We start from the raw sequence: 16971 nt of genomic DNA, 5'->3' as shown, positions 1-16971 counted from the left end.
TCCCTTTAGCCCCCTCCCCCCTTTTTTCTGTTTTATTCGTTTATATGTTCCTCCATACCACAGCCTGTATGGGTATCATTCCGTCACTACATAAGCGATATACTGTGCATTTGTTCTTGAAATATACCTTTTAAATATGCTTTTTATCTCAATTTTTACATTTTAATGATAGTCTCCTTCTTAAACCTGGAATGTTTTATATGTTCTTCATATGCTTTGATGAACCCGGGCTTACCCCTATATTTTTTATTGCCTAACTGTTTGCTATTTATTGTGATAAGTGGTTGTCTAGCCCTCATACATGTGTATCTAAGGGCAGCCGACCGATCACACTCCACTTCCAAGTCGTTTTTAATTTCCACCACAGCTACAAAAATGCCTGATTGGTTAGGTTATTGCTCAGTACTTTGGGCGGTTGCCATCCCCTTGTTTCAGCTGTGCTCAATTATCTTCCTGTTCAGCACTACAAAAGCCCCACAGAGACTACGGCACTCTAGCACCTGATGAAAGAGCGCGCCGGGTGTAGATGACCCCGCGCATGCTCAGAAACGCGTCGTGCATGCCGTAACACATTGGACAGATCCCACCATCCCTGTCTGTGAGAGTGCCTCCATCCATCATCCGCACCACGTAGCCGCAGACCTGAACCGCTTGATCGCTCACCGCTGATGTTGTGGGAGACAGCCGGCTTCCTTTCCTCCCACCGCCAGTGTTGGAACTGCACACGGCTTCCTGTGAACAGAGGACACCCTCCAGAGGATGGCTGCAGGATTGCTTGGACATACACAGCTTTTTATTCTTCACGTCTAGTGAGTGTATATAACCTGCCTTATCTGCAATAAATTGTCTGCACTTAGAGCGCTTCTCCCCTCTTCTTTTTGATATCGATTGAGGCCAGCAGGTCCCCCTGATGCAAGAACGCCACCACTGACCTCAGGGACTGCAAAATTTCTGGACGCGCACAAAGCAATTCAGAGTTTTGAGGTCCAAGATTGGATGCAATTTGCCCTCCTTCCATGGAACGATAAATGGGTTCGAATAGAACCCTCTAAAGCGTTCCTGATGAGGAACTGGTACAATCACGCCTTGTGATCGTTTCCTACAGCCCCACAAGGCAGTCTGGGGACAGCTAAAGAATGGAGTGAAAAACTCTGTCTGGCGGACGGGAACAAACTATCTTGTACCCGGACGGAATTACCTCATGGACCCACCTGTTGTGCAACAGTGAGGTCCAAGGATCCGGGAAGAAATGGAGACGCCCCCCCCACCCCTGAAGTGGGTGGGGTGCCCCTTCAGGCAGAAGAAGGGACAATGGTTTGGTGGTGAATTGGCGCAAGAAGAGGTCTCAAAAAAAAAAAAGTCTGGTCCTGGGGACCCGGGGGAGGGGGAGAAGGGAAACACCAGGGGTGGGGGGACCCCCAAACAGTTCAGGGGGTAGCTGTCCACTGTAGCGGCTGCCGGCGGAAGAGACAGAAGAGATCTCTGGGGGAGACAAGAGGGAAGACAGCGCAGCGCCTTCTAAGTGCAGCAAGACATTTATTGAAGTATGTGCAGCAGTATTACGCTCACATTTAGTCGGTGAATAAGATGCAGTTTGTCAAGTAATGTTGATCATCAGGAGCATCACTGGAGCAGGTCCTCGTGGTGGAGGCAGTGGATCCCGGTGAGAGCGGCAGGGGGTTCCTCCGTGTGTACAGGGATGGCCTCGGTGGTGTCCGTGGGCTCCTCATCAACTGGTGGAACGCTGGCACTCGTGGGTCCTGGGATCCTGGAGTCACTCCTGGTGGTGATGCGGGATGCTACGGCGACGCGTTATCGGAGCATGTGCTCCTTCCTCAGGCCGTGGATTGCTGCACTTAGAAGGCGCTGCGCTGTCTTCCCTCTAGGCAGAAGAAGGGGCCTGCTTGGAGGTGCTGGGGGCAGAAGATTTCGGCTTACCAGCCGTTTCCCGGATCCTTTTCCGCCCGAAGTGTGTTTGGTTTTCTACGACACGGTTGCACGAAAAAGACGCTTCTGGGCTGTAAAGGAAGGACCTCACTTACGCGAGGGAGACTTACCCTTAGTTGGATGAGGAAGGAGTGTGCTCCTTCCCCCAGTGACCATCTTGATCAAGTCCCCCAAGGAGGAACCGAAAAGGCAATCACCCTGAAAGTGAAGATCTGCCAAAAGCTTCTTAGAAGCCTGGTCGGCTGACCAGGACTTTAGCCAGATCTCCTGTCTGATGAGCACACTTACCACTGACGCTCTGGCTGCGAGCAGAAGAACGTCCAGGTTAGCATCACATACGAATTGCAGAATCTGCGATAATTGGTCAGCAGGTTCCAGGGCAGATGATGGTAACGGGGAGAACAGATCCCACTACCGTATACAGGTGTTGGGATAAGACCTCAATATGTCTGTCAACTGGAAAAGGGAGAGGTGAGGATTCTGCCACCGGTAAAACCATTACCTTGTGAATACCGCATATCTGGGGTCCACCTGAGGGGGGACCGTCCATTTGCGTAAGATCTCTTCCTGCAACGAGTAGCTTCTAGCCAAACGTTTGGGAATTGCAAGCGTGCAATTAGGTCGCCGCTATTGTTTCTCCACTAAGGCGGACAAGACTTCGGGACAAGGGAAAACCTTGGCTGATTTCTTTGCCCTGAGAGATCCAAAGGATACAGAGGCTCCTTGCGATTTTTGGACAAATTGAGGTTACCTGCAATAGATGCATCGACCCTAGAATTATTAAATAGACCTATAGACCCTCAAGAAATCACCAAGGTAATTAAAGATCTTCCATCCCATAAAGCGCCAGGCACAGACGGCCTGTCCTTAGAGTATTATAAAGCGTTCTCTAACATTCTCACTCCTCACTTGTCTAATCTTTTTAATAAAGCAGTCTCCACCAAGCATTTCCCAAGGAAATGATGGAAGCTATTATTATTACTCTACCGAAACCAGGGAAAGACCCCACTCTCCCTCAACACTACCGGCCTATATCTTTACTAAATTCTGATATGAAGATATACGCAAAGGTACTCGCAGATAGGCTCTTGGAAATTACCCCGACTCTTCTAAGTCCTGAACAGGTCGGCTTTGTTAAAGGCAGACAAGCACCGAACAGCCCTAGGAGGATGATTAATTTAATTCAGCAGGCTGGGACCCGTCAATTGCCTTCCGTGCTCCTTAGTTTGGACGCGGAAAAGTCCATTGGCAGTACCTGGACAGAGTCTTATATAAATTCGGCATTTCAGGCCTGCCATAATGACCTTATACAAAAACCCTTCTGCAAAGGTATTTACCTCTGGTTCTTTATCTAGATCTTTTACAACTAAACTAATTAGGGGATTGGAGGACCTTGACTATGAAGAGCGTCTACAATCAGTTAATTTATTCTCCCTGGAGAAGAGACGCCTGAGAGGGGGGAAATGAAAGCAATTTACAAATACCTCAATAGTGATCTCAGCATAGAAAAAAAGCTATTTAGTCACAAGGATTGTATGAGGACGCGAGGACATACAATGCAATTAGATGAGAAGCGTTTTAACCTCAGGCAACGCAGGGGGGTTCTTTACTCATAGGGCTACAAGATTATGGAATTCTCTACCACAAGAGGTCGTTTCTGCGGGAAGTATGGCTACTTTCAAAAGACTCTTGGACATACATCTCAAGGATCAGAACATAAGGGGGTATGAGAGATGATTACGGTCACACACACCTACACAGGTTGAACTGGATGGACTATTGTCTTTATTCAACCTCAACTACTATGTAACTATGTATGATTCCCCAAGTTTTTGTCTGTGACCCCCGATGTATCGTTGAGGCCCGCTTCTAATGCTCTTGATGTGACTTTTTTGTCTGTGATGCAAGAAATGTCCAGAAAAATGGACAAAGTTATTGCGGCAACTTTTACTAAAAAACGCCCTCGGCCCTCGCCTGTCTCATCTCAGACCACAGATTCTGAGGGCGATATGGTCACCGGCGACGCAGACCCCCTTTTGGAGGATGTGACCCCGCATTCAGGCACAGGAAAAGGCACTTGGAAAAGGAAAAGGCACTGGTAGATGCTTTGATATCCTCAGTGAGGGACACCCTAAAAATCAGGGATGCGATTTATATGTCTTTATTTTACTATATGCTTTTATTATCACTTTTTATTCTTTTCTCCTTTCTGCTCCTTTTTTTCCTCCCTTCTCTTTTGCTCTTTGTGCAGGGATTATATAATTCGCATAAATGTACCAAAGCTTTCCGTACCTTTGCCTCCTTGAAATCCCACATTCTGTGCCTTCAGGAAACCCACTTCTCAATCCATTCTACTCCCAAATTTTTAAACTGTAAATTTCCACAGGTTTACACAGCCTCTGCAGATACTAAACAACGTGGGGTTCTTATAGCCTTTCCCCGCAATACACCTTTTTCAGTCGTTAAAGAAATAAAAGATCCTGAAGGTCGTTACCTGATCTTAACTGGGCACCTTTTAGACACTGCTGTCACCATTGTCTCTTATTATGCTCCCAATAAGAATCCTTTACCCTTCCTATCACACCTTTTACAAATAATAAACTCCCATAAAATAGGTACACTTCTGTTGGCTGGGGACTCGAACCAGGTAATTTCACCTTTTCTAGATAAGGCACCACCTATCTTTGTCTAGTTTACTTTCTCAATATAGCCTTGCTGACTTCATGTTCTATTCTTGCTGAGAATCCAATCCAACTAAAAAGAATTTCCCACATTTTTCTCATCCCCACAACTCCTTTTCACGTATTGATCATATTTTTTTTCCATTGGTATGCTCTCAGAACTCCTCTCTTCTAACATTATCCACATCCCTTGGACTGATCATAGTGCGGTTTGCACCACTCTTGCTTCCGCCATCCCTAAAGCTCATGACCCTATTTGGTATTTGAATGACATATTACTTAAGAAACCGACTCACCGCTCCAAAATAGCTAATGCCTTGTCAGACTATTAAACTCATAATTCCCTACCTGAAACCTCACCCTTAACCCTATGGGAAGCACATAAACCGATACTAATAGGTATTTGTAGATCTAGCATTTGAAAAAAGAACGTAAAACCCTTAGCGATAATTGGAATCTACTAGAGCTAGACACCACATCGATCTTAAATCTAATAAGCCCGATACCCTTGTGGCACGCATGCTAAATAAAGCTCATAATCCCTCTAAACATATCAAACTTAAGATAGCGGACAATTCCTATTCTAGCAATCCTGTTAAAATTCTAGCTAACTTTAGATCTCATCTTGCTGCCCTTTATAACTCCAGAGGTTCTATCGACCTTGACCGAGCAAATTCCTTTTTCTCTGACCTAAATCATCCTACCATCCCTTCTCCACAACTAGATTTTTTAGATTCTCCCATTTCACAAGATGAAATATTAGCAGCTATCAAATTGTTGAAACCGAAAAAAACACCGGGTACAGATGGGTTTTCTACATTATATTACCAAACGTTTTCCTTTACTTTGACTCCTCTTTTGGCTAATGCTTTCAATTCCCTTCTATATGGTGCATCCTTTAGAGGGGAATCTCTCACAGCCTCCATATGCATAATACCTAAACCTCATACTGACGACTCTACCTGGTCTAACTAACGTCCTATATCCCTCTTAAATTTGGATATTAAAATCTTGGCAAAAATTCTAGCCTTAAGATTAAATATTATTATCGGAAAACTTATTTACAGAGACCAAGTAGGTTTTATTCCTGGCCGTCAAGCAGGTGATAATATTTGTTGGGTGTTACTACTTTCCAACATTGCTAGAAAGAGACACATCCTCACTTGTTTCCTATCTTTAGACATTAAAAAAAGCTTTTGACTCGGTCTCCTGGTCATACATGGATTTTGCCCTATGCAAATGGGGTTTTGGCCCTCATTTTTTAACATGGATGGCCGCCTTATACAATGAACCTAGAGCATACATAAAATACGCTGGATACAAATCTGAACTTTTTCCTGTGAAAAGGGGTGCACGACAAGGTTGTCCCTTTTCGCCCCTACTTTTTGCCCTATTAATTAAACCACTCGCCCAACTTCTCAGACTAAACCCGTCTATTAAAAGGATCGAATTGAGGGGCTATCACCACAAACTGTTTGTTTGCGGATGATGTTCTTCTATTTCTCTCTTCCCTTCATATCTCTGCACCTAACCTGATTCATACTTTGCACAAATGTAGTAATATTTCAGGCCTACATGTGAACCTTCATAAGTCTACAGCATTGAATATGTCCTTATCCATAGAACTCCACTTGACCCAGTCCGCATTACCCTTTTCCTGGTCCTCACACCACCTTCCTTATCTTGGAATTAAACTTACAGCTGACCCATCTAGTTTGTTCTCGGCCAACTACCCCCCTTTTCTGAAAAAGATTAATGATCTCTTTAAATATTGGCATCTCTTCCCCTCTCCTGGTTTGGAAAGATTGCAGTTGTTAAAATGTTGATACTTCCTAAATTTCTGTATTTTTCAGAGTCCTTCCGATACCAATACCAGCTCATTTTCTACGTATTTTACAACGGAAAACTTTGAATTTCACTTGGGGTGGTACTAGACCGAGGATTGCTAGTAAGACTTTATTCCTTCCGAAAACATTCCTACCTACTATATAGCACAGTGGTGTAGTGGTTAGCACTTTCACCTAGCAGCAAGAGGGTCACTGGTTCAAAATCCTAACCACGACACTACCTGCCTGGAGTTTGCATGTTCTCCCTGTTCCTGCGTGGGTTTCCTCCGGGTACTCCGGTTTCCTCCCACACTCCAAAGACATGCTGGTAGGTTAATTGGATCCTGTATTAAAGCTCCTTGAGGGCAGGGACTGATGTGAATGTACAATGTATATGTAAAGCACTGCGTAAAAGTATAAGTACCTGAAATAAATAAATAAATAAATATAGCTGCTCAGATTGCACGGGTCACCAAATACCACACAACACAGGAAATACCATTGTTAGTTGCTATTGAATCTACTGAAATTGATACTCTCTCAATATCCAATCTTATATGGCTAAATCCCAAATCTCGTTCACCAATTCACAACCCTATTATCAAACACACACACTTTCAATCTGGGACAGAATGAAAACACCATACGGCCTCCAATAAACACATAACCCTTTGCTCTTTGCCCTTTCTTAGAAATCCTTCCTTCTACCCAGCCTGGGTATCCCCGTCATCCTTCCGCAACTGGGTCACATCGGGACTAACTAGACTTTGCAATTTGGTCTCTGCATCCGATTTCTTGTTAAAGAGTTTTTATTAAGATTATTTCAAAAAGTAACAAACAGGAAAAGGAAATCATAATAATAACAGAGGAAGGAAATCATAATAATAACAGAGGAAAGCAAACTCATAAAACATTGATATTATGGCCAGTAGCACATAGGTGCAGTTATGTAATCTAACTTCATGCCCATGTAGATAAGCCATTACAGCATTAAGCAATCCAAATAAACAAATAGTATTAATACTTATAAGATGGGGTCGCTGATGGCCATTCTCTGATAGGGCCACCCCCAACCCCCCTGAACACCCCAAATGGGTACACACTGTGTCCAGTTGGGGGGGAGGGGGCAGACCCTCCGACAGCTAAACATCCGCGGACTACCATATATTAGACTGACATGTACATAGTTCTACAAGGTGTTATTTGTGACACTAACAGAGAATACATGAAAGGTAAAGTAAAGGGAATAGTCTTTGGTAGTAAATCAAAGCAGGCTAATTGGGCTTGAGACCAGGAGCGGCATTAGGATGCTTTAACCAGTGAATCCATCGTTTGCTAAAGGTAGGCATTCTATGATCTTTAACAGCTAGTAACTTCTCAAAATGACATTGTGTGTTTACCCGTGAAGTAAGTTCCTGAATTTTTGGTGACTCAGGTGATTTCCAATGGTGAGTGATGGTCAATCTAGCAGCAAACAAGATGTGGAGTACTATAGTCTGGTACTTCGGAGGGATCAGATCTATTCCAAAGTTCAAAAGTGCCAAAGCCGGCCAGATAGAGAAGGTCATGCCGAGAAAAACTCCAAGCAAAACCTCCACTTCCTTCAAAACCCATAGCGGCAGCTATTAGAGCAGACCCTCTTATTAGAGGGATAACAATAGGTAACCAGGAGTACAAAATAGGACTTTTTGCAGACGACGTTATTCTGTCGCCTTCCGATCCACAAACATCTCTCGCCCAAGTTCAACAAGTAATAGACACCTTTGGCCAAGTATTGTACTACAAACTTAACGCAACCAAATGCCAAGCACTCCCACTTTATTTAACCCAAGATAACTTGGCTCATTTGAAAGCTCAATTCCCCTTTCAATGGGAACATAGCACCATTTCCTACCTATGCATCCAGCTGACACAATCCACCTCTGAACTATACGAGGCTAATTTCCCGCCTCTACTCTGTAACATAGAACATGATATGAAGCAGATAAATAAAGAACAACTATCCTTTCTAGGTAAAATGGCTGCATTTAAGATGCAGCTTCTTCCCAAACTTATATTTTTTCCGCACCCTCCCAATATCACTACCATCTAGTTTCTTTGCGAAATGTAATACCCTTCTGGTCTGGCAAAAGACCGAGAATGGCCCTTAAAACGCTGGTGAGCCAGAGAGCCCGCAGAGGCGCGGGGCTCCCCAACATCCCCTTTTATCACACCGCCTCACTCCTTGACCAAATACAATATTGGCTACAGGAACCACCAGACAAACTTTGGGTTTTCATGGAGAGATCCCTTCTAGTGCTCCAGGATCTAGGGGCACTATTAGCTGCCTCATCCTTGTCCTCCTCGACCCACCGCATCCCCATCATCCTACTATTACGGCCACACTAACTGCCTGGCGATCCTTACTGTCCATTCGCCATCAGACCCTTGAAAGGCGTAACTTAGATATTCCATTGGGGGCTTACGAATGGATCATTCCATCCTTCTCAACGTTAGATTGGAAAAAAATGGCCACAACTATTGGCTCAGCGTTAAGGATAGCTCTCTCCCCGCAGACTGCTTTAAAATCGCACAAATTCGCCATTTTCACAAAACTAACAAACTCGCCATCCAGTTTCCATGCCTGCTACGGCATGGGACTTCCTTAGGGGCCACGCTATATCTGGCACACGGGGCATATCTTTTTTTTTTTTTTACAACTTGTATATGAATACTCAAGCACCTTCATTGGGCCTAAGTAGGACTAAATGGGAATCTGAATTCTAATTGACCTTTACAGATTCACAATGGCATAAGGCCATCACGGTCAACTATAAACTGTCTAAATGTATTGATCATTGGGAACAATTTCTGAAAATATACTATGCATGGTACTTAACGCCTCATAGGCGCCCTTTATCTGTTTTTGGGACCTTTCCCAATCGAGAAACTCATTGGAACAGCTGCAGTTCGACTCACTTTACCGGCAGATCTTAAGATACACCCCATTTTCCACGTATCTCTACTAAAGCCACATATACCCAACCAAGGAATTAGACCTACCATCTCGCCTCCACCTCCAGTACAAGGGGGAGAAGAATTTGAGATTAGGGATATTTTGGATTCTCGTATCCACAGAGGAAAACTCCAATATCTCATCAGATGGAAAAACTATGGACCCCAAGACGACACCTGGTAGGATGCTTCTGACGTTCACGCATCCAGGCTTATACGAAGGTTCCACTCCAAATACCCTGAGAGACCAGTGCTATAGGCCTTCTGGAGCCGGCCTTATGGGGGGGGTACTGTAAGATCCTGGTACTTTCAGTACCTTTCTAGCCTCTTACTTCCGCATTGCGTTCCACCATTCAGGTAGGTGGAACGCATATAGCTGCATGTCTCTAACATCTGATGATGTCATCACTAGGCGCCGCTCTGAGCGGCTATTTCAACCGACGCTGTGCACTCACAAGGTGTTCGTGCAACCGCTCGTTATACATGCCTGTCTGACGCTGCAGAATCCTCCAGCTATCTTCCCCATACCTGGATTGACCGGAGCCTCGCTACCTGATCCTTTACCTCGCTACCTGATCCTTTACCTCGCTTACCAGCTAGTGATAAGTACCCCGCAGGGGATCCCTTCCTATCTAGTCACATGCTATCTATTTCCTGCATACTAAGAACTGTTGCTAACTTTAGGATATATGCAATACAATATCTATCACCTGCATCGTTACCTAGATTGCTAGCTCTTGAGCCTACTACCACCTGTAACTTATATCCTTGCATTAACTTAGCATCTCCTGTACACTTCATCTGCTATCACCTACCACCTGTTACTTGTACATGATTGCTAACCCTCCTGCATACTATCTATCACCATCTGCTATCGCTCCTGCAACATTACTACCCGAGTGCCTATCATTAATTGCTATCACTACTCAAGCCTATTCCTTCAGTATATCACCTCAATACTATTGCATAGATATCTATCACTCCAGCAACATCTTATCTGAGTGTTTGTGTATGTGCATACTGAAGCAGGCTGAGCCACTATGATGAGTCAGGAGAGTTGGATAAGGTAATTCAACACATCTCTACAAGACTACTGAGTGGAAATTCTGCAGCTGCAAATCCAGTTCACTAAATCAAACCCCAGAGCGTTACAGAGCGGTCCTCCAAGTCCGCCATTTTTATTTTCATGGTGCGCATTTCATCCAACAGAGCATCATGGGCATCTACTTATTCATTGTGAGCCTGAGCATAATCACTCATATTAAATTCCACTTGATCAACCCTATTACCCAGAGCTTCCATTTCAACTTTAGTTTGTTTCATAAAGCTTGACATGTCATGTTGCAAAGCTCCCCGCAGTGTAATAAGCATATCCTTCATTGTGGAATCAATTATGGGTTGGCCAGCAGTGGGAAAAGCGTCCAGTTTTTCCCCAAAGAGATTTGTGTCAGGTGGAGTAATTATAGAGGAGAGAGAGGTACTCACTTAAATAGTTGTAATGTCCAGCTTACTCTGTTTCACCGGGCTCTGGAAAATCAAGGTGCCAGGGTGACCATTCCCCTCTTGTGTATATTCCTGCCTTAAGGAATCTGTCTCATGAGACACAGCAGCAGCTGCTGCTGTGTGTCTGTGTGGCAGTGCTGTGAGGCTGGTGCCATTTTGACTTCTCTGAGGCCCCGCTGTACTGAAGAAATGTATAAGTTTGTCGGGTCCTTCCCATGACTTGCGTTTCCCCATGTGAAAAGTAAAGTTGTGGGGTAATAGTAGAAGTGTTTAGGGATGAATTTGCTACCTTCCCTGTTGCTGTGAGCCGCCTAAACGATCCCGCTCATCCAGAGCTCAGAACTAAGCGTCCATCACCTCAGGATGCCGGCCACGCCCCCCCTCTGCACCCGATTTTATATCTTTTCTGGATTTAGGTGCTTCCACTTCTCTCCCTTCCCCTGAACTTTTTAGATTTTTACAAATTAAAAATGTTTTTTCCCGCTGCCATCCGGAACTGGCCCTCTGAATCAGCTTTCACCATTTGAACGAGTTTGCTATAAAGAACCCCACATTAAGGGCCTTATTTCGCAACTATACTTGCAACTTCTTGTTAAACCTGAAGAAGGACCCCCTGATTATGTAGTAAAATAGGAATCTGATCTGGGTCGCCCTTTGAATAACACAGAATGGTCGGTTATATGGTCTAATACAAAATCCTCCTCCACCAACATTATTGCGTTAGAGGCTTCTTATAAAGTATTAATGTGTTGGTATTTGGTGCCCTCCAGAATGGCTAAATTTGCACCACAACTCTCAGCACTCTGTTTTCGCGGCTATTCGGAGGTTGGTACTCACTTTCACACCTGGTGGCTATGTCCGATTGTTTCCTCTTTTTGGGGAGAAGTCTTTCGACTGGCCTCTAAGCTGTTTGATATGCCACTACTGCCAGACCCAACAATTGCACTTTTAAATGCAAAACCAGACATTCTTGCACTCAGTTTAAACTCCTTATGCAACTCTTAACAGCCGCTAAACAGACTATTGCCAAAGCATGGAAATCCTCGTCCGTAAACTTTTGTGAAACTAAACAACAAGTGAATATTTCGATGATACATGCCAAGATGTCGGCCTTGGATAATGGCACTTTGAATACATTTGACATTCTTTGGAAACTTTGGATTTCCAAGATGCTTCCCCCAGACTTCAATGAAGCTGTTTTACTTTCTTGATAACATTCCTACTCATCCTAGTATATTGTTTCCTTCTGCCTTGCCTTATTCCCGATAATTGTTCCCACTTCTTTTCTCTATCTTCCACTCTTTTTCCTTTCTGGCCTTCTGTTTTCTTCTCCTTCCCTCTATTTCGTTTTATTTTTTTTTATTATTATTTGGTTTATAGTAATCTTTCCATACAACAATTTACTTTCTCTACTAGATTTGAGTCCTCGTTTATTTTGAACAATTGGATGACTACGTGCCATGCTATATTAGGCTGTTCTTCATATGTTCTATGAGATACTTTTATTAGTCAAGATATGTAACGTTTTCGAAGAGCCTTTATTTGTGGAAGGTTCCCATTACCGGTTCTTCTTCTGGGTTCACAAATTGAACCCATTAAGGGTGACCCATAGGGAGGACCCGGACACGCTATTCCTATTATTGCAACCCCATTGACTTCCACTTCTACATTATTATACTTAACTGTTCATTATCGCTTATTGACTCTCTCTATATCTTGTATACCATTTGCCCACTCTATATTTGGACTCTGTCTTCTTTACATTTTTGTTGTATCCTTCTTACACTTCTGTTGTATCTGTTGTATGTACATAACTCTAATAAAATACTTTGAACGAACTGTGTGCCTTACCACTGTGATTGTGTTTAGTCTCAAGTGCTTTTACTAAGTGATATGCTGGATTGTATTCCCTGTTTTGCAGGGAAACATTGTTTGCATATGCAGAGCTCTATCCAGCCTGTCTGCTTGTCGATCAGCGGGTGTCGGCAGACTGTCATTGGTTGGCATCTGCTGTGACTAATCACAGCAGAAGCGGCACGCGCCCCTACACAGAAGTGCAGAATCACATATATAAGTAAATCTGCACAAAATGGCCACCATGTAGCAGTAAATCTGCTACAGGGTGGTCAACAAGGGGTAAAGGGAGAGTGCAATACAAATCAGTACACAAAAAATTGCTCAAAGCCATGTAAGTGAGCCATTTTACCTTATTTCCAAAGACTTTGCTGCCGATAGCTTTCCTGTCAATGGTTCCATCTGGACACAGGATATCTGAGAAGTCAGAGAGGTCAATACTAGATAGCTACATATGTGGAATGCTGAAATGTTAGCATGCAAGTCACTTCACATTAATTAGTTATATTCCCCTGCTTTAAAAGGCATAGTTTTGCTTGTTTTATTACTGAGACATTTGGGTTGCATTCTGTGTTATTAGGTTGGAACATGACAGAAGTAATAGCTGATTTGCTGGCGCTAATCTTATTTACAAAACCATACTTAGCTATATAATTCTACCACTTTTATGAAATAAGCTGCAGGGTCCACTTAAGGTCATATGACATGCAACAAATACATAACAAAAAAAAGAATGAGATCTAGGACCACAGCAACAATATGTATAAAACATTACTTTTAATTTATTGTGTAACATATTTATAAACAAGCAACAAATGCTAAACTATACTTTGTGACACATTTGTTTTTTATGTGTATGGTTGTGGGGGTGCCAGGGCTCATTCCTTTTTATACCTTAAACAAAACTCAGTCATCAGCACCCATCCCTTACAGCATTCCAATTAGCAATTCATGTTTGGCTTTATTCATAAAAAGTAATGATAATCAGCAGCACAAAGATGTGGCGCCAACACCCAGCAATCTCAGCACTTGGATCAACTCAATGAGTATTATATTGACCTATAAATATATATCTGGACACACGTATGTCAAGCAGGATATCTCTGCGCTTGTTGGAGGAGTCAGCTGGTTAACTGCTAAAAACAAACAAACTGCTGCTACTTCACCAAATATCGTATAAATTGGAAAAACATGAATGAAGAATAATAGTAGCGCAAAAAGTCACTTATGATGTAACTCACAAATTGCATAAAATACAACCATAAATAGGGGGTGTTTAAAAACACTTCAATATAGGATAAAAAGTCCTTTAAAGTCCATAGACCGTCCAGGATAAAGTGATGTTGTTAATGGATCAGATTTTTCAACCACCACCAAGTGTCACACAGTAGAAGTGGCAACTCACCAGATATAGTGGCTCAGGTGTTCTCACACAAGAGCACAAAGAGCAGGAATCAAAGGTATTAATGATGGGTGTCAGAAAACAGCCTTGATCAATCCTTGCTGTATACACTAGATCTGATATCCCTTCCACAAACTCCACTCAGTATAATGGCCACATGCAAGGTAAAATGACTACAATAGTGAAGTACTATGAAACTCAGCTTTATTATAAAAAGAGAGAATTGCACTCACATATGTAGGAAAAAGTAAAGCTTCCATATAGCAATACACAGCGGTCAGGCAGGAATCCTCACGCGAATAGCCTCCCGGGTTGACTCAACGCCAACCCCGATACTTCCGGGTGGGTCCTCTACCGTACCACGTGGTGTCGGATGCGTCGTCTGGTCACGCCCCGACGCGTTTCGTCATTTCCGACTTCAACTGGGGGCCCTCAACTGGGGGCCCCCAGTTGAAGTCGGAAATGACGAAACGCGTCGGGGCGTGACCAGACGACGCATCCGACACCACGTGGTACGGTAGAGGACCCACCCGGAAGTATCGGGGTTGGCGTGGAGTCAACCCGGGAGGCTATTCGTGTGAGGATTCCTGCCTGACCGCTGTGTATTGCTATATGGAAGCTTTACTTTTTCCTACATATGTGAGTGCAATTCTCTCTTTTTATAATAAAGCTGAGTTTTATAGTACTTCACTATTGTAGTCATTTTACCTTGCATGTGGCCATTATACTGAGTGGAGTTTGTGGAAGGGATATCGGATCTAGTGTATACAGCAAGGATTGATCAAGGCTGTTTTCTGACACCCATCATTAATACCTTTGATTCCTGCTCTTTGTGCTCTTGTGTGAGAACACCTGAGCCACTATATCTGGTGAGTTGCCACTTCTACTGTGTGACACTTGGTGGTGGTTGAAAAAGGTGATCCATTAACAACATCACTTTATCCTGGACGGTCTATGGACTTTAAAGGACTTTTTATCCTATATTGAAGTGTTTTTAAACACCCCCTATTTATGGTTGTATTTTATGCAATTTGTGAGTTACATCATAAGTGACTTTTTGCGCTACTATTATTCTTCATTCATATTATATTGACCTGTTCATTAACACTCATGATTTAAACCAAAACTGGGCTTTCAATTGAATTAACCTTTGAGCAAACAAAAATCAATTATGACTTGCATTCATGCACAACATACCTAAGCCAAACTCATCAATGACCGGCTGGTATGCAGGTCCTCCAGGCCTGTAACTTTGGTGTCCAAATTTATCACAATCTATGAGAGCAGCTCCAAGGGCCTCCAGCCTTTTTGCAATAGAAGACTTCCCACTGCCGCTGCCTCCCGTTAAACCGATGATGTAAGGCCGAGGTGGGATACTGCGGTTCACCTGCAGAAACATTAACCAAATTCACTTTTAAAATACCATATAACCAAACACGCTGACATTTCTTTCTTGTTTTTGGGGGAATAAACATGCAGAAGTGATCAACTTGAAGGAAATAATCTTATCAACATGTGCTAAAGTTTTTAAAGCCTTGTTTTAATGTATAACTTGTAATTACGTACACAGGGCAGACATATTTGTTCATTACATATGCAGCCATTACTTCTGCATCCGGGCATCCAGGTTTTCTGCATCCAGGTTTTCAAGCAGGCTCTCTCCCCCCGACTAAGACGGGATGCTACAAGCCGTTGGGGGAACCCCCGGCGATTAGGTCACACGGTGCCACATGCGCCAATTTGTAATTCGAGCAGGTGACTAAATAGTGGCACGCTTGTGTAAAAGTTGTCCACGTACAAATGGTACCCCTTTCCGGATAAGGGTGACACCAAGTCCCAAACTATCTTGCAGCTGCTCCCTAAGTAGTTTGGGCAGGTGGGGGGCTCCACAGTGTTTTTGCAAGTGACAGTAATCTGTTGATTACTACACTTACCTGGGTGGGGTGGGCTGGGCAGAGGGGTTAAACGCAGGTGCTGGCCGGAATCAGTGCTGATCGTGCAAACACTGTGTTTTGGGAACCCTAAACTATGGGGACGCTAGTATAGTTCTGATCAGATCAGATATTGATCTTTTCAAACACTATACTAGTAATGGAAGTGTATGTGCGTGTGTGTGTGTGGTAATCAAGGGGTTATTTCTAACTATGCGGTTCTGCGCTTTTTAGACTGACACTAACACTAGCTATGAGAGCGATGGATATCGAGGACCTTCCCAGTATGAGGCCGGGTATACTTATACAGTGCCGGTCCGTAATCGATACAATGAGGTACCAGGGTTTGATAACCCAAAGACTCCCACTCAGAATCGCCCTTTTCCATGGAGGGGGGGCGGGACAGAGGGGGGAGAAGAGGGGGGAAACCCTGGAGGGGGAAACCCATGGGTGCACAAACGGATTATTGGAGGCCACCGCTCCCCCATTTAGACAACCAAGCGAACCGCCCCTGGCCAAGGGTAGACGCACAGTCAGAGGTTGTAGAGCTGGATATAAACTCCAAAAAAAGGAGGGAAAAGGACTAAGAGGTATCTACAATCTTACGAACACTTCCCTCACAGAAAAGGAAACAAATATATTAAATGCAGGGTTAAAATGTGCGGCCCAAAGGCCAATTAATAAATTCAATGTGTACGTTGATATCCACAAGTACATTAGGAAGATAAATTTAAGGCGATACATCCTAAACCCCAATAGAAATATTGTGAATAATGTACAATATGGTTCAAGTGGTGCTATAGGAAAAGATAGTGGTCTAAAAAATAGATCAG

At 43.5% G+C, this 16971-nt stretch overlaps 1 protein-coding gene across 1 annotated transcript in view; it reads right to left on the bottom strand.

Annotated features, from left to right (window-relative positions):
* COASY (Coenzyme A synthase) overlaps positions 1–16971 on the bottom strand; it is a 634994-nt gene that overhangs the window by 289049 nt on the left and 328974 nt on the right. Inside the window, exons 5-6 of the mRNA XM_082272521.1 lie at positions 15405–15594; positions 13158–13222 (exon numbers count right to left, since the gene is read on the bottom strand). Of these exons, the coding sequence (XP_082128647.1) occupies positions 13158–13222; positions 15405–15594 (255 nt within the window). The remainder of the gene's footprint in view (positions 1–13157; positions 13223–15404; positions 15595–16971) is intronic.

This window comes from Pelophylax lessonae, assembly GCF_965119305.1.
Source record: "Pelophylax lessonae genome assembly, chromosome: 11".
Classification (NCBI taxonomy): Eukaryota; Metazoa; Chordata; class Amphibia; order Anura; family Ranidae; genus Pelophylax; species Pelophylax lessonae.
Note: the sequence above shows the minus strand (reverse complement) of the source record. Positions and strands in the feature narration are given on the sequence as shown.